Source organism: Rhinopithecus roxellana, chromosome 1 (genome assembly GCF_007565055.1).
Source record: "Rhinopithecus roxellana isolate Shanxi Qingling chromosome 1, ASM756505v1, whole genome shotgun sequence".
Taxonomy (NCBI): domain Eukaryota; kingdom Metazoa; phylum Chordata; class Mammalia; order Primates; family Cercopithecidae; genus Rhinopithecus; species Rhinopithecus roxellana.
In genome coordinates this window covers 178,005,072-178,023,240 of record NC_044549.1, presented here as the reverse complement: position 1 = coordinate 178,023,240, position 18,169 = coordinate 178,005,072, and the positions used below count along the sequence as shown (strand labels likewise).

Genomic DNA, 18,169 nt, shown 5'->3' with positions numbered 1-18,169 from the left:
ATTACTCAATTTTCGGTGCCCGCGAAAGGGGTGACTTTAAAACCACAACGGACTTAGCTGGAAGCGGGTGGTCAATTGCCAGATACAAGTGAGGTCACCGTTTCCCAGGGGTCGGAGCTCCGTTTTTTCGGGGGAAATGAAGCTAAGCCTGGGTGGGCTCACTTCCTGTTCGCACTCACAAGAGGCTGTCGTAGGAACCAGAGGGAACGTCACTTTCCAGGGACTGAAGCCCTCGCACCGCCATCACCGCGCAAAGTGGAGAAAGAGACCCAGTGACGCGTGGCTGAGGTTCCGACGATCTATCTCAGGACACTCAGGATAGACTAGGCCGCATGGGCCCCTGGACCCTGAGGAGGGCGTCCATGATAGCTAGCCGACCGGCGTTAATCTAGTGAGCCACGCTCAGGGATCACCATCATCAGTTCCTAAATTCACCTGTATGGGTAGGGCCAGGCGCACTCACCCCACAGCCAGCCCCAGATCTCGGAGGCAGAATATGGGAGGAACCGCGAAACAACCCTGAGCCAATTCTGAGGATCACGAATTGGGATTCTCCGGGAGTTCTTTTGCCATGGCACCGCCCCCGCCACTTCCGCTAGGAACCCGGAAGTTCCTACCCGACGCCGGAAGTCCCGCGGCCTTGCCTCCTCAGATTCTTCCCTTACCCCGACGCAGAGAACAGGACTTGCTTCTGGACCCGGGTGGGTGCAGACTTTGCTCTCCTTGCCCCCTAGAGCGGTGTCCCGGGAGCACAGTCCTCCCAGACGCCAGCGCCGGAAGCTCCGATCGCGGCTGCGCCAGGAGAGCGCCGATCTGGGTGCGAGGCCGGTGTGGGGCCATGAATGGGACCGCGAACCCGCTGCTGGACCGCGAGGAACATTGCCTGAGACTCGGGGAGAGCTTCGAGAAGCGACCGCGGGCCTCCTTTCACACTATTCGTTGTAAGTCAGCGCTCCCCACGGTTCCCTTCGGCCGCTCCAGCCGCCACATGTCAAGCTTGACTCCTTCCTTTCTTCCCTCCGCCCTTCAGATTCCAGGGAACCCCCTGCCAGCGTCAGTTACTTTCTCTCGGACCCCCAATCCTTTGGGACCTCGAGTTGGCCCTTCTTTTACCCAGATTATTTCTCCCAAATCTTCGTCACTCCCTACTATTCTTCTACTTTATAGTCTCAAACACTAGTTCCAAAGGTCTTTGGCCTCTTTTTGTTTCCATCCCTCCCCGCCCCCCACGTCGCCCCTAAGGCAAACCTCCCGCCCCCAAGGCAAACCTCCCCGCTCTTACCCGGGTCCGCTTCTTCCTCGAAACCCCTCCCCTTTCCAATGCTTCCATCAGGGTTCCCCACAGTTAAAAGAAGCTTCTTGTTTGTTACGACCCTCATCCACTCCCTCCGAACCCCTTCTCTTCCCTGCTTTCCTCCTCCGACTTGGTTCTGAACTCCCAAATACTGCGCTTTGTCCCCTTTACAGCCAAAGAATTGGCATCCTCTCTGCGCCTCAGAGTTTTCTTCCATCTCCTTTCTGTGCTTCATTTGACTTGGATGTCTTTTGAGGTCACCTATACCATCCGGGCTTTTCCTCCAGACCAAGTTCCTTGTGGGTAAAGAGTCAAATCAGAGTTCGTGAGCCTGGGATAGGTTAAAGATTGGTCTATGTTTGGAAGCAGAAGAGAGCAGGCGTAAGGAATGTCGACATAGTCATTATGCCGGACCTTTTTCTACATGATTATAGACTCTGTTGAGAGTGCACTTCCACCCTATGTCCTGGGTGAAGGTTTGGCAGTTAGGAATTGGCTGACAGAGCATCCTCCGTGATTCATGAACTTCTGGTTTCCGTGGCGCTAACGCTGTTGTTAAGACTTGTTTTTGTCAGAGGACCTCATAGATGTGACTCAACACATGTGAAGAGGGCGTCTTAGATAATGAAATCCCATCTTTGTGTAGTCACTTGCCATGCCATTACTATGCTTCCTACTGACAGCAGATCCAGCTCTTTCAGAGAGGAGATTGGGAATGAGATAAGAACATCATTCCCTGAAGAGTTTACTAAGTTGATGTTCTCTTTTGGTGAACGGCAATGTGGAATTTAAATCATACAGTTCATGTGTGCACCTGCCCTGCAGTTTGAGGCAGATGTGAATGTGAATTAAGATAGCTATTCATGTTGTACTGTAACTGCAGTTTAGAAACACGAGCAGGATAACTTGAGATACAGTTAAGTTGTCTGCTATGAACATCTACAGAAGTGTCTTGGTTAAAGCCGCAGAACTGGCTGAGAGTGGTGGCTGACACTATAATCCCAGTACTTTGGGAGGCCGAGGCGGGCAGATAGCTTGAGCCCAGGAGTTTGAGACCAGCCTGGGCAGCGTAGTGACACCCCATCACTATTTTTAAAAAAAAGAAAGAAAAAAAACAGCTATGGAACTTGAGTATGGCAAATCCTAATTTTGACAGTTTCTATGCAGAGTGAAATCAGCTTTTGATGATGCTGTGGCCTTCCATATTTCATAGAGTTTACAGTCACAGGATCTTTTTCATATGCTGTTACTTTTGATCCTCACAACCCTAAAAAAGCAACTTATTATGGATGATGAGATCTTAATTTTCATCTCTCCCTTGGGAGAAGGGAATATCTTTAATAAAATGGCCTGTAAATTCTTTTTTCCCCCTAGAATAATCCAAAGGGGGTCAGAGGAAAAGTTTGTAGAGGTGTAGATGAAACAGGATTGTCCCTGAGTTGGTAATAATAGAAACTAGATAATGGTACACCAGGGCTCATTGTACGATTTTCTCTACTTTTGTATATCTGAAGTTTTCCATAATGAAACCAGTTTTTAAGAATTCTGAATTATTTTTATTTTTCATTCATCTGAGTAATAACAAATTTAATTCTTAAATGGAGATGTCCAGGAGGCCCTTATTATAAGTAACCTGGTGGGTAAGTGTTTTCTTTCCTTTCCCTTTAGATGATTTTAAACCAGCTTCTATAGACACTTCCTGTGAAGGAGAGCTTCAAGTTGGCAAAGGAGATGAAGTCACAATTACACTGCCACATATCCCTGTGAGTTTATTTCATTGTTTTTTTAAATGTAGGATCACAATGAATCTTCATCTTTTATGTTATTGCAATTTAAACTTTCTACTTTTAAAAATGTTTAGATTTCTAAAGTGGCAACATAAGGAAAAAAGGAATTTTGGGGAGTGGGGTGGGGTGGACTTCATGCTAGGCAGGTGCTTGATTTAAAAATAATTCTTGTAATCTTAGCACTTTGGGAGGTGGAAGTGGGTAGACAGCTTGAGTTCAGGAGTTCAAGACCAGCCTGGGCAACATGGTGAAACCCCGTCTGTACCAAAAATACAAAAGATTAGCTGGGGGTGATGGTGCATGTCTGTAGTCCCAGCTGCTTGGGAAGCTGAGGTGGGAGGATCACTTGAGCTGGGAGGTAGAGGTTGCAGTAAGCCAAGATCACGCCACTGCACTCCAGCCTGGGCGACGGAGTGAGACTCCCTCTCAAAAAAAAAAAAAAAGATTATTCGTCATTTTCCCCAATCTTCCTTTTCCCCTATCTGCCACTAAGTAGACAAGGTTCCTGTCTGGACACCTAGCCCCTCTTTTAGATACAGCTTTTCTCCCAAGCAACTCCAGAGAGAAAAGCCTTAGGTGCCCTGCTGATTATATGGCCACAACAGCTCAGGAGTGTGAGGCAACCAAGCCAGGAGTTAAGGCAGGCAAGAGCCAGAGATTGACACATTCAGCTGATTTAGGGATGAAGAACTAAATTGAAAGCTGGATTAAGAACCCTTGCAGAAAGACTTTTGTGAAGCCCTACCCAAGGCAGCACTAATGACAAAGCACCAAAGGGTCACATGATGCTCTTAGCGAACATGTTTTATTGCATGTCACACCCCTGTTCTGGAACATAATTTCTTGGTAGCTGGTGACAGAATGAAAAGTCTCTGGACAGAGAGATCTGGAAAGCTTTGTGCTGAGGAAAAATTGCCTGTTCAAACTGCTGTTTGATTACTTGTTGCCTTTGGCAAGTTACATCATCTCCCTTTGGACCTTAGTTTCCCATATGTAAAATGAAAGGTTTAGATAAATGGTCCCTAAAGTCCTTTCTAGCTCTATATTTTTACTATATAAATAAGGAGTCAAAGAGCCAAGTGGTTTTTTTGATTCTAAGCAAGATATTAAATACTGTATTCAACAAATATTAATCAAACACCTCCCACACACTGGCCCATTACTAGGCATGAAGAATACAACCTTGGACAAAACAAGCACATTTCTTGCCCCTATGGAGCTTATGGTCTGGAGTTTAAATAAACACAAGAAAATATAGCTGTTATTCTACAAAATCAGGAAGGCTTCCCTAAGGAATTAAGCTGTGAGCAGATCTGGAGGTTTGGTCATTTCAAGAGAGAGGGCAGGAGATAGCCGGCCGGAAGCCTTGTTAAAGCCCGGAGGCAGGAGAGAGCTTGAGGATCAGAGAGAAGCCAGTTGCCTTCTGCTGTGAAGCACGTGTGCAGGGGAGTATGCCGCAGGGTGAGGTGGAGAGCCAGGGAAGGGCCCGGTAGTACAAGGCCAAGTGGCTAGTTTAAAGATTTTATCCTTTGACCTGAGAGCAATTGAGGAGTAACTGAAAGGCTTAGGCAGATGAGTGACATGATTTATTTATTCTGAGCTAACCAGGATAATGATCTTCTCTTGGAAAATGCTCTGTTGGTTGCTTGACATGAGAAGGGGAAACCCTGGTCTCTCTAATGACAAAGAAGTAAAGAGATCACTCACAGTTTTACTATACAGAGTGATAACTCTGCTTAGTATAATGCAAGTAATGGTTAATTTTTCTCTCTCGGAATGTATATAGTAATTTAAAATTTTTGTACTACCTTTTTGATTACTTAGAATGCGTTGCACATTCACAGATGCTTGCTATGTTATTTCTCCTTTATTTTTGCCTGGGAAACCAGGAGTTAAAAATAGAAATCAGTTCAACCTATTCTTTTTGAATAGCTCTGATGAAAGATTTCATCAGATAGAGTCATCTGTAAATTCAGTTGATATTCATGACTGGTATGTTTAGTTTGATCATCTTATACTTTTGTGGCAAATAGGGATCCACACCACCCATGACTGTGTTCAAGGGGAACAAACGGCCTTACCAGAAAGACTGTGTGCTTATTATTAATCATGACACTGGTGAATATGTGCTGGAAAAACTCAGTAGCAGCATTCAGGTGAAGAAAACAAGGTATGTGAATAGCCAGATGCAGGTTTATATCATGTTTCCAAACCTCTGTTATCTATTCAGTTTTTATAAGGTTGTGAACATCTGCTTGCTCATAGTGTTCTATCAGTAGTCTTAACTCTACTTGCGTCTTCTCAGACAAATCAGGAAAATATGTCTCCCTCAAATGCAATAAAAAGAAATAATGTTTTTAAGACCTAAAACATGGGAACCATTAGGGAAAGGGATATACTTTATAATTAAGCCAATTTTGTTAATCTCGTGATTGCTACAGTACCACCTAAGGGATAAGATAACTTATAAACTTATAATTATGAAGTAATAATATATACTATACTTAATTGGAGTGAAAACATTAATTTTTTTACAAGATACATTTGAGATCACTGTAATACCAAAATAAAACTTTGCCTATTTTTAAATATAGTGAACTCTTTAATTCAACAGTTATTACATGTCTAAAATGAAGCCAGTTAAAGAGTTTATCTGAAAATAAAAATTCATTCTATAAATAGAAATAACCTAGTGGTTCTATTTGTTACCATATAATACAGTTTTTTGTTGTTGTTGTTGTTGTTGTTTTTGTTAAGAGTCGAGGTCTCTTGCTCTGTCACCCAGGCTGGAGTGCAGTGGCATGATCATAGCTCACTTATAATACAGTAATTATTATTATACAGCAATTAAATTGTAAAGATTGTAACAATCTGATGTTTTTTGTTTATGCTTCATTAAGCCATTTTTTTCATTTACTCATTCCACAGAAAATACAAATAGGTACCATTTATTGAGGGAGTATCATGTCCCAGGCACTCTGCTAGATGCTTTATATGCATTGTTTTATCTAACAAGAAATTTTTAGAAAGGTGCTATTATTATTATTATTTTGTTTTACTTCTTTTGTTAAAAATACGGAATCCTTCATGAATTTGTGTGTCATCCTTGCGCAGGGGCCCTGCTAATCTTCTCTGAATCGTTCCAATTTTAGTATATGTGCTGCCAAAGCAAGTACGAAAGGTGCTATTATTATCTTTAAAAAAAAAAAGATACGGAGACTGAGGGTTACAAAGCTTGACCTACCCCAGAGAGTATGTTGCAGAATCCCTTGCTCCTATCCTGCCACTCTATTTATTTGTATTCATTACTTACAGTGAACCAGGTACTACTGTTATTCCTCCAATATTTGATGGTTATGGTATGTTCCCTTACTACTCGGTGTGATACGGGAACTAACAGTATCATATCACCTAGATGATATACAGAATCTCAACACCTATTAGATCTGAATCTGCAGAGATCACCAAGTGGTTTGTGCATATACAGAAGTTTTAGAAGAATCAGGCTAGTCCATTTACAAAAGAAGTTGTTAACTGATAGAATATTCTCAGTTTGGGGTGGAATTCTGCTTGTCTGTGAGCAAGAGCTGGCATGTGATGAAATGAACAAGCAGTATATAGATAATGGAAAATTTGCAAGCTGGGCAGTATTTTAAGAGCTGCTTTATTTAGGAGCTCATGCACTCATGATTATAACTACATAATGATGTTTTGGTCAATAGTGACCTCCATATATGACAGTGGTCCCTTAAGATTCTAATGGAGCATGTGTGGAAACCTGATATATGGCACTTGATATTGGCATTGCAAATCAAGTAGGGGAAATGATTGATGTTCAGTAATGGTGGTGGGACATTTGGGTTTTCATGGGAAAAAATTATATAATACACTATCTAGATTTGTGTAAGTACACTCTGCTGTTCGCAGGATGAAATCACCTCATGATGCAATTCTCAGAACTTACCCTCATTGTTAAGGGATGCTGTGAATGTATTTTCTACTAGTAAAATGGATTCTCAGAGTTGCATCGTATCCTACATTTGAGCTCATCGAGGGCAGTAAATATTCTATTCATCTATCCCTGATACATAACATAGTACTGGATTACAGTAGACACTCAAATGTTGAATGAATAGCTCACATGATAAAATTGCAAATATCAATATTTTGAAGTGGCCTGGAAAGAGTATGGGGTTCTACAGAGACTTATGAGTTTTCAGTCACCTGGACAAATTTGAGAACCACTGTTTTTGCCCTTCTAATTTAATGTCTGTATCTCCTTTCAGAGCTGAGGGCAGCAGTAAAATCCAGGCCCGAATGGAACAGCAGCCCACTCGTCCTCCACAGACGTCACAGCCACCACCACCTCCACCACCTATGCCATTCAGAGCTCCAACGAAGCCTCCAGTTGGACCCAAAACTTCTCCCTTGAAAGATAACCCCTCACCTGAACCTCAGTTGGATGACATCAAAAGAGGTAGAGAATGTTTTCTGGATCCATGATAGCAACTTGGAGTAGAGTGTTGATTTTCTTGTGGAGATCACGTGGCTGCTGTATTGATACAGTGGCTGGGGCATTCAATGCCATCAAAAAAATGTCTGCAGAGCTCACTGTTCAGAGATAGGGGCTTCTACTATTTATCTCATTTGACAAGGGTGAGTCCTGGAATAGTGACTTGAGTTTGTGGCTATCTTGGTAGCATTCTGCTTAGAGGCCTGGGATTTAAACAAGCATGACTTCCATCTAAAGCTCCATATGGCTCCATATGGCATATCCAAGGCTCCGGAGAAAGAAAGGATTCTAGGTGTTGGAGGTGAAAAGTAAGCGTAGGTGGCAACATTTCTGAGCTCTACATTAGTATAGAGGCTGGAGGAGCTGACCGTGGTGCTGCACACTTGTAGTTTCAGGTACTGTGAGACAGGAAGATCGCTTGAAATTGGGAGTTCGGACGCTACCTGTGTGCTATGATCATACCTGTTGGTAGCTACTGAACTCCAGCCTGGGCAATAACATCTCTTTTTTGGGAAAAAAAAAAAAAAAACAAGGATTAAAGTGCCATTTAAAATACCATAAGCAAATGTTCTGTGCTAAGACGAAGTGTGTAAATATGAAAGAGGCCATGAGGACCAATAGAAACAGACTACTCTCCTAGAAAGCCTTAAAGGTCTGGTTTGGGTCTCTCCACTGCAAACCTGAGACAAAGAAGCTTACCTTGGCTTTCTCCTTCACACGATGAATGCTTTTAGTCCTCCAGACTCTTTAGAAGTTGTGAGGCCAAGTGTCATGTTTCATATTTATAAGTTTTATAAAACAACTAAATCCCTAATAATAGTAGGGAAAGGAAAAGAGTTGTCCCTGGGAAGTTTGCCTTTTCTACCCTGTAGAATGGCTGCAGACATCACTCTGCATTGTGCACAGTTGTTTTGTCCCTTGTTTTTTTTTTTCCTCGTGGATACTGGAATGCTGTTACAGAAGTTTTCACTTAGGTGAATAGGAATCAGAGCATGAGTGGTTAGTTGTTGCCAATTATGCTTAAAGCAGCCATAGCCATTTAAGCCCACATGGTGTGTGTGCTTGGACAGGAAAATCTGGCACCTTTTTTGAAATGGTTAGTTAACATTGAAATGGTTAGGTAAGGCTTGTTTTTCCTTCCCTAGTTTGTATCTGTAAAAAATGCAGTACCTGACAGTCATGGCTGTCAGTCAGATACGTGAAGAGGAAGAATGTTGTTTTACTATTTTTCTTTAGTCACTGTGGTTCTTCCTGCAAGCCTCCATTTATTTATGGGACATAAGAGCTGGAAAGGACCTTAGTCTGGCTTTCATTTTTCCAGAGTGGCTTGGAAAATTCATTGACTTCTACCTGGGTGTCACTGCTGGTTAGAGGTAAATCCAAAACAAGCACTCAGACCTTTCAACTCCTAGTCAAATATTTTTCAACCACTTTACATAATATTTGTCTTCTCTTATGTGGGAATTACAGTTTTATCCCATAGTTCATAATATTCATAATTTTCCTTTTAGTAGATAAAGGCAAATGGACTTAATTCATTTCTTACATAGAACAGCCATTATTCTCAAACAGTCTTGCTTTTTGTTTATTTTGAGTGAATTTAATGTTTCCATTGTGTCTCTGGAAACAGGTTGTGTTTTGGTTTTGGTAATTTTGTTTGTACGTTTTTTAAGGAATTGAGAAGTAGGACTTTGTTTTAAATTATTTCTTATTGCTATTGGTTTTGCTAATTTACTATTTATAGAAGCTCCAATGCACTGCCTTGAAAACGGCTGCTGTGCTGATCCACATCATATCATTTATTCCAGAGCTAAGGGCTGAAGTTGACATTATTGAACAGATGAGCAGCAGCAGTGGGAGCAGCTCTTCAGACTCTGAGAGCTCTTCGGGAAGTGATGACGACAGCTCCAGCAGTGGAGGCGAGGACAATGGCCCAGCCTCTCCTCCGCAACCTTCACACCAGCAGCCCTACAACAGTAGGCCTGCCGTTGCCAACGGAACCAGCCGGCCACAAGGAAGCAACCAGCTCATGAACACCCTCAGTAAGTGTGTGCCCCCTTTTATGGCTGAGAGAGGGCCATAGGTGCAGCTTCTATTTATCCTATGCCAGAACTTACAAACCTAAAGATGTTTAAGGCATAGGAGAGGATCTTGTTAAAAATAATTTGGAGCAGAAAGGTGTGAGTTACTAAACAGTAAAAAAGGGAAATGAGATGAAAAATCTGTTCTTTCTATTTCTATTCCCTACTGGCTCATACCAGTGTGTGTGAATTCTGGAAAACACTAAAACATGAACAGGTAGGCGTTTTTGCTTTTATACCAGGCTTTCGGGGAGCTACCTGCCACCATACTGCTGTCTGCCCGTTGGTTTTTCTTTTTTTTGGAGACAGAGTCTCATCTATCGCCCAGACTGGAGTGCAGTGTTGCAATCTCGGCTTACTGCAACCTCCACCTCTCGGGTTCAAGCGATTCTCCTGCTTCAGCCTCCCAAGTAGCTGGGATTACAAGCATGTCCCACCACACCTGGCTAATTTTTGTATTTTTAGTAGAGATGGGGTTTTGCCATGTTGGCCAGGCTGGTCTCCAACTCCTGGCCTCAAATATCTGCCTGCCTCGGCCTCCCAAAGTGCTGGGATTACAGGTGTAAACCACCATGCCCGGCCTATCTTGAACTTTTATAAAAAAGAATCTGCTGTCCCCAGACAGTGTGGTGGCTTTTTTTTTTTTTTTTCCTTCAGACAGAGTCTTGCTCTGTTGTCCAGGCTGGAGTGCAGTGGCATGATCTTTTTATTTTTTTGTAGAGACAGGGTTTCGCCATGTTGCCCAGGCTGGTCTCAAACTCCTAGACTCAAGCGATCCACCTACCTCGGCTTCCCAAAGTGCCGAGATTATAGGCATGAGCCACCACACCCAGCCATTTTAAAAATTTTCAGTGGAGACAAGGTCTTACTGTTTTGCCCAGGCTGGTCTTGAACTCCTCCTGAGTACAAGTAATCTCCCCAACTCCCGAAGTGCTGGGATTACAAGCATGAGCCACCATGCCCGGCCTCAGTAGCTTTTAATGCAGTTGATACTAAAGTAAAACAGGAAAACAAGAACAAAACTTTATTTGTTTTGAAGGTGAGCAGAGGGCTAATTTTCTATGCTTTTCTCTCTTTGGAACCCTGATGAATGTTCTCTCTTGGTACACCTTCCTTGGAGGAAGTTGGAAGGTCTAGAGGCAACAGTGGGGAAGTTAACCTAGTTAATCTAACTATTGTGGACCAAGCAGAGATAATCTCAACCTCAGCACTATGGACAGTTTGGGCCAGATAAGTCTTCTTTGTGGGAGGTTGTCCTGCACATTGTAGGATGTTTAAGAACATCCCTGACCTCTACCCCCAGATGCCAGTACCAATCTCCTCCCCCCTCCCCAGCCGCATGACAACCAAAAATCTCTCAAGACATTGCCATATGTGCCCCATCTTTAACATAGACTGAAGTATATGAAGAAAATCTGGCATTGTAGGTAATTAGAAAAGGGGTGACCTCAGGATCAGACCCCCCGAAAGGGTTTCATGGACCCTAGAGTCCTCAAAATAGACTTTGAGGAGAACTGGCCTAGAGATTAGCAATTTGGAAATAAAGAAAATCCCTTTTGTTACAAGTGGTATCAACTGGGGTTCTGTTGTATGTATCCCTATTGTATTAGATTGAAATGTTGAGTAGTTATATTCTTCTAAATTCTGCATAGTAAACAAGAATCTGGGCTTTGTAAAGTTCGTTACTTCAGATTTGAAGTTTAAGATAACGTGACTATCCTGGACAGAGGTGTGCCAGAGCAGAAACTGCATTAGCATATTACTGGTGTTAACAGTATTCACCTTTCTTAATGGGAAGCCTACTGGATGTTTTCTTAAGTTGCCTTTATAAAGCAACTTAATGTGATCAGTTCTACTGAATGGTGAATCAGTTATTTTAAATATTTTCTTTCTTTTTTCTTTTTTTTTTTTTTTTTGAGATGGAGTCTCGCTCTGTCGCCCAGGCTGGAGTGCAGTTGTGCAATCTCGGCTCACTGCAAGCTCCGCCTCCCGGGTTCAGGTGATTTCTCCTGCCTCAGCCTCCTGAGTGGTTGGGATTATAGGCACGTGCCACCATGCCTGGCTAATTTTGTATTTTTAGTCGAGACAGGGTTTGGCCAGGCTGGTCTCCAACTCCTGGCCTCAAATGATCTGCCTGCCTCGGCCTCCCAAAGTGCTGGGATTACAGGCATGAGCCACTGTACCCAGCCATATTTTAAATATTTTCTTGCTATTTATTAAACCATTTAAAAGCTATCTAGCTCACTTCTCCTTTCCTCTACCCTAATAAGCAGTATTGTTGTGCATTGCAGATAACCAAAAGCATCGTTTTGTTCCAGTGAGCCAAACTGGTTTTCTTCCCTAAGTTGAACTAACAAGGTTTTACTGTAGTGTGATAGCCAAGGCAACTAACCAAAAGGATTGTGAGGAAATCATTTTCAAATTCTGTACTTTTGTTTGATTCTACAATTTTATTTTATTTTATTTTATTTTTTTTAATAGGAAATGACTTGCAGTTGAGTGAGTCTGGCAGTGACAGTGATGACTAGCGCTGGATCTTTCGAAATCTACTTTTTGGTGCACAAACATGCCGCAAGACCGAGCTACTTTGGCGTGGTGTCCGTTGCCAAGAGGAAAATGTTATGGATCAGTGACTGTAGTGGGAGTTTGAGGCTCTGGAGCTCTCACATATTCAAGTCTTTAACTTAGTGATGATGGGTGATTTTCTCGTGTCATTTTTGAACAATCTCATCTTTCAAAGTTTAAGTAGACCTGTAGAAGAGCTAACAGAATTATATTTCTATTTAGTTAACATTGTTAATGAAAAACAGATAAATGTGCCCTGGTCTAGGTTACTCAGAGGCCATATCTTCACCAGGCCAGAGATTCAATTTTAAACCTCAGCAGCCATCCGTTTGGCCAAGTGGTTGGTACCAGTGAAATGAAAGTCTTTGAGGGGTAGGAGAGAGAGGGAAAACCTCAAACTACATCATAGAAATATGTTAAAACCACTTTAAATTGTTGACACAAAGTGGTAAGGAAGTTTTGTCTGACTCAGCCTGACAAGCCTAGAGAGAAATGGACCTCAGAATACAGAATGGAGTCCCTGAGTGTCAGCTGGTGAGGACCATGGAGTCCGGTGAGCTCAACCTGTCATTTACAGACTAAGAAAGGGAAGTACACACCCAGCTTGTGGCCAGTCTTCTGCCCCCTCTCCGGGCTTTCCTCAATGTTCTCTCCCTTGAGTCTCATTTGTAGGAATCAAGAGATTCCTATACATGGGACTTTTAGATGTACATTGGCACTTTGATTAGATTTCAAAAGACAAAAGTGTTGGGTGCTTCTAGCTTGAATTCAGTCCCTAAATACATGAGGCTGGGTGAGCAGATGAAACCGGTAGCCACTGTGCTAATGCATGTGACTGCATTCAGTTGGGGCTTTTGGTTCCATGTGGATCCATACTAAGTATTCTTCAGTCAGTGGATTTTAGCAGGCGGAGGTAGGAGTGGAAGAGAGATGTGAAGAAACCTCTCCAAACAAATGAACCAGCAGTGAGTTTCTAAAAATCAGAATCTAGATAGAAGTTCTGCAATAGAAAGTGAGCACATTCTTTGATCGGGCATATCTGTTCATGCTTTTGTACCACTATTTGTACCTGACTCCCCAACCAATTTGTATTTTTTATATACAACTAGAAGAAAGTCACAAGATTGCCTTCTACGGTGTGCCAGTTTCCAAATGGATCTGTTGTTGGAGGAAACTGGTCACTAGTCAATGTTCTATATTTGATGAATGTGTGATAAATCATCCTGTAATCAGTATGGAGTAGCCGGATTTTGTAGTTTGGATGAGTATGTCCTGAGAAATTTCCATCCACTTTGGTTCAGCGGACATCAAGATAGTAATAATAATTTTTCCTCCACAGGTCCCTCCACTCATATGGCCTCTCCCTCCCCACCTAGTGGAGGGGAAGCAGTCTGGACTTAGAAAGGAATGAGGTGGTCTGTGGTGGGGGCTTTGGTTACAGTGAAACCTCATAGAGTCAACTGTTTCATCGTGATAGTGAGCCCAGGGAGCCACTGCCCAGCAGCATGCTCACACCATCTACCCTAGTGTAGGTAACAGGTCTAAGCTAGGACCCCGTGCTGGGCTCTCAGCCCATCATGAGATTTTGGTGGATTTAAAGGCAGGTAGGAACTTATTTATAGTGGATTGATAATTGCTTTATAATTCCTTGGTAATGACAGCTCAGGGAAGGTTTCGCAAGGTCACGATTAGGAGACTTGAATTGTTACTGGACGTAGGAATTGTTTCACTGCTCTTAACTTGCTCAAACTGGGGCAGGTTCTAGGAACTTGAACTAAAAATATCTATTTAAGCCTCTCTGTCTCTCTTCTCCACCAACTTTTCTCTGAAAGCCTTGATTTCCGTAGACAGAACTGTGGTTTTTGGCATGTTGGGTCAAGACATGTTTCTATAGGAAATGCTTGCATGTGGCACTGGCTTGGTGAGTCAAGCTTCCTGAGCTTCAGACCCTCTGTCCTATCATCTGTCCTGCCCAACGCTGTATGGTTTTTCTCTAGCACGGCTTCAGTTTTGTTCTCTGCACAAAGCCTTTGGTGGTTCTGCCCTCTGCCCTCCAGCTTTACCCACCAGAGAAGGAATCTTTTCTTTTTGGAAGTCAAGAATTTGGCTTCACAGACGGTTTCTCACAGATGCCCTCCTGCCAGCCAAACCGGACTTGTTCTTCCTGCCTCTGTGCCTTCTCTCATTCTCCTTCTCTCTCCCTCCAAACTCCACTTCTGAGGCTCTGTGGGTGCCATCTTTGTGGACTCTTGTCTTTTGCAGCCCACATGGAGTGCACTGTGTGTACATACTGACCTTTTTTTTTTTTTTTTTTTTTGCTTGAACTCTGATTGGTATGAGCTCCTGAAAAGCAGGGACTGGGCTGGGTGTGGTGACTCACGCCTGTAATCCCAGCACTTTGGGAGGCCGAGGTGGGAGGATTGCTTGAGTCCAGGAGTTTGAGACCAGGCTGGGCAACATTGCGAGACCCTGTTGCTACAAAAAGAAAAAAAAAAAAGCAGGGACTGTCATTCTTATCTCTTCCCTGGGTATCCACAGGAATGGACCTTCAAATGGTTGTAGCCTGGTTGGGGAGAAGGCAGAGAAAACTACCCAGCCAGTAAAGTGCAGTGGATAGACATAGGAAAACATTCCAGGCATTTGGAGACAGCTGAAAGTATCCATGCTGACTTTCATGATTTAGAAATCTTTAACTGAATTGTTAAAATTGCCTTTTCTTTGCGCTGTACAATGTCTACTGTACTGTGGGTCATTTAGATGAGATGAAAGACTTAATTAAATCTGAAGTATCTGAGGCACTTAGTAAGCCTTAGTAAAAGTTGTGATTGAGGAAACTTAATACAAATGAACTAGATGTTTGTAATCATGCCACTCATTAACGATTTTATTGCTGTAGCAGAATCATTTTTTCTGTGTAAGGTGTTAACGTGTGTGTATGTGCTTCGGTTGTAGGAAAACTTGAAAATTCCAAAATCCCTATTTTCCTATTTGAGAAGCTGGTTCAGCAGGGTATGGGTGTGGGTGTGTGTGTGTGTGTGTGTGTGTGTGAATGATGTATTTATTACATTATTTTCTGAAAGAGAATTAGTGTGTTACGTGGATAATGTTATGTACAGCCAAAGTAGATGTTTCTATTTGGCAAGGAAGGTAGGATTTCTGAAACTCAGGCCTTAACCAATAGGTTGGAAGACAAGACCAATTGAAGAGTTATGAAATGTGAGTTTTTGTTACTTCTGTTATTTCTGTCTTGGTTTCGTTGTCGCATTCTTTATTTTTAAAATCTTGTGCCTGAAAGTTTTTTTGCTTAATTGTGAAGTAGACATGCATGTTTACATTTATGTAAAATATTTGCTGTATAAAGTATTTTTTGTTTATTCTCTTAAAAGATCACTATATTTAAATAAAAGTGAAAGTCAGCAATACATTTAATGTCTTGGTGGGTTTCATTTTCTTTTAGAAATCAGTGAGCAATATATGGTTCTTTTAAGAACCTTCTGTGCTTAAGGCTAAATAGCTAACTAAATGGATTCCTTTTTAATTTGGTGTTTATAATCATTAGGAAGTATACCTCAGCTTTTAAAAGGTGTGACATTCAAAACTGGAGGATGAACTTCAGTTTTTAAAAGGTATGAAGTTCACAACTGAATCGCATCTGAGGCCATTTTACTTGGTCTGACAAGGAAGGCTTAGTTTTGGGTCTAAGAACCATGCAACAGTTACACTGAATCCCTAGACATATCCTATTGTCACTTTAGTTTACCAGATTCCTTCCGCCTGGAATGCCACGCTACACACACCTCTGACTCCCAGTTGACATTTGGCTAGAAGTGATCCTGCCCTCCTGCTTCCATTCTCCACTTCTGCTTCAGCAGTGCTCACATTTACCTGTGGTCTTGGCTCCCCTGCTAGACTGTATAAACTTCTAGGTGGGCAGTGGCCATATTCCTTTTTAATTTGCTGTAGTGTCTCTAGTGGGTGCTGAATACATTTGGATTGAATTAAATTACATGTTAAGTCTAGAAATCCTCTGCTACTTATTCTCCAATGTGCTTGTTCCCTCAGATGGCAACAGTAGTTAGACTTGAACCTTCTTAGGGGGAAGTGGTGGTGTCCATCACTGAAGGGAGTTTTATCTTCAGTTAACTATTGCCACCGTAATGTTCTGTAGCAAACCATCCCAAAACTCAATGACTAATAAGCATTTATTTTGCTCCCAAGTCTGGGTTGGCTTTAGACTAGCCTTGGCTGGACAGTTCTGGTCTTGATTGGCTCCTCATACGCCTGGCAGTTGACTGAGGTTCAGCTAATCTAGGATGGCCTTGACAGCACAGTGGGGGCGACAGTTCTGCTCCATGTCATCTCCACCAGCCCAGCCTGGGCATGTTGTCATGGCAAAGGCAGAGAGGTGTAAGAGAGGAAACAAAATGCTTCTGTCACAATTGCTAAGATGCCATTGGCCAAAGCAAGTTAGACAGCTAAGTTCAGAATGAAGGAGTAAGTGGGGAAATCCATTCCCCAAAATTGATGGGAGGAGTTGTAAAAGAGATTGGAAAGGGTGTAGATACAGGGAGGTGGGAAGAATTGCGGCTATTAATGCCATCGATTACATTCACATGCCCTGTGACTGCCACGTTTGAGAACACTGGGCCACATGATCTCTAAGTCCCCTCCCAATTCTGTCATTGTCCCTGGCCAGATAAGAAAGTTCCAGTAGAAGTTAAGACATTCCTATTCATGGTTCATGCAGAGGGCACCAAAAGCCACCCAATGGCTTCTCTTGATTCGGCCGTCCCTCCTTATTCACTGCATATAGTTTGCTTCCCTACTGCCATTTCTTACCAAGAGCACTATTCCAGTTATCTGTTGCTAAGTAATGAGCTACTCCCCAGAACTTGGTGGTTTAAAACAATACCATTTTATCTCATGGGATTTGTTGGTTAGGAATTGGGACAGAGCTTGGCTAGGCAGGTGAGCTTCTTGTGGCTTTAACTGAGGTCACTCAGTGGTACTTAGCTGGCAGATAGGCTGGACTGCAGGGTCCAAGCTAGCTTCATTCACATGCCTGGCACCCTGGTGGAGGTGGCTGGAAGCAGGCTCCTGAAACCTCTGGGCCCATGGATTGTAATGCTGAATTGCTCAAATGTAACAATCTCCTTGGTGAATTGCCAAGGTCCTTGACCTGTAAGCTGGTTATTATCATGCAAGTGCTGAAGAACTGCTTCACTGAACATTTTAATTGGCTCACTCTACTGTGGGGGAAGGATGGGGCCAAACAACTCCAGTAAAGCGGGCATTGGGGAATAGGTCGGCCCATTAATTGTAATGAGCTTTGGAGATTATTTAGCAATTTGACCCACACATACCCTCCATGCCCCTAACGGAGCGATGGCCTGTGTGTCTGTCCCAGGAGACACTCAGAAATTGCCCTACCCCCTTCCCCAGCACTGGTTCTTAAGTGAAGTGCTGGTGACCAAGCTTCCATCAAAAACCTCACTTTGCTTACAAATCTGTTACTAAAACGGCTTTGCAGTTGGATAGATAAGAGGCCTAGGGTCAAATCCCAACCCTACACTTCCCTGGTCATGGTAGGAGTTCTGGCCCAGAGACAGGCTGGATCCTTCGGGGTCAGTTGAGCAGAGCTTGAGCTTCTGTTACTGGTGAAAGCATCAAAACCAGTCCAGTCCTGAAAGTAAAAAAATCAGTCCAGATAGAGTAAGTCAGCTCTGTGCCCCTACCATGCCTCAGACTGTCATAGCCGACACTCAGAAAGCCAGCTGCAACATTAACAGGAGGAATATTTCTCCCACACTGCTGCAACTGAAAAATGTCATAACCATTCCTTTTTTCTTCCCCCTTGAAAGGGAGTCTTGCTCTGTCGCCCAGGCTGGAGTGCAATGCATGAGGCTTACTACAATCTCTGCCTAGCGGG

General features: G+C 42.9%; 3 protein-coding genes and 1 non-coding gene across 10 annotated transcripts in view; 1 reads left to right on the top strand and 3 right to left on the bottom strand.

Moving 5' to 3' along the window:
* Positions 1–606, bottom strand: part of METTL6 (methyltransferase like 6) — a 44,306-nt gene extending 43,700 nt beyond the window's left edge. For 3 of the 7 annotated variants that reach the window (XM_010356051.2, XM_030933636.1, XM_010356056.2), the window contains exon 1: positions 464–606. The gene's annotated coding sequence lies outside the window, so the exon portion shown is untranslated. Of the gene's footprint in view, positions 1–179; positions 405–435 lie in introns of those variants that run through there. The other 4 variants (XM_010356054.2, XM_010356057.2, XM_030933647.1 and 1 more) reach the window with 3 other exon arrangements.
* On the top strand, positions 105–15,664 carry EAF1 (ELL associated factor 1). The gene is made up of 6 exons (XM_010356050.2): positions 105–941; positions 2,963–3,057; positions 5,115–5,251; positions 7,368–7,558; positions 9,403–9,636; positions 12,157–15,664. The coding sequence occupies exons 1-6, from the start codon at positions 572–574 to the stop codon at positions 12,201–12,203; spliced, it is 1,074 nt and encodes a 357-aa protein (XP_010354352.1). The 5' UTR covers positions 105–571; the 3' UTR covers positions 12,204–15,664.
* Positions 6,151–6,257, bottom strand: LOC115900819. The gene has a single exon (XR_004060469.1). It is a non-coding gene; the product is annotated as a U6 spliceosomal RNA (small nuclear RNA).
* Positions 15,665–17,020: 1,356 nt separating the features above from the next.
* Positions 17,021–18,169, bottom strand: part of COLQ (collagen like tail subunit of asymmetric acetylcholinesterase) — a 78,192-nt gene continuing 77,043 nt past the window's right edge. The window contains exon 19 of the transcript XR_004058299.1: positions 17,021–17,923. The gene's annotated coding sequence lies outside the window, so the exon portion shown is untranslated. The remainder of the gene's footprint in view (positions 17,924–18,169) is intronic.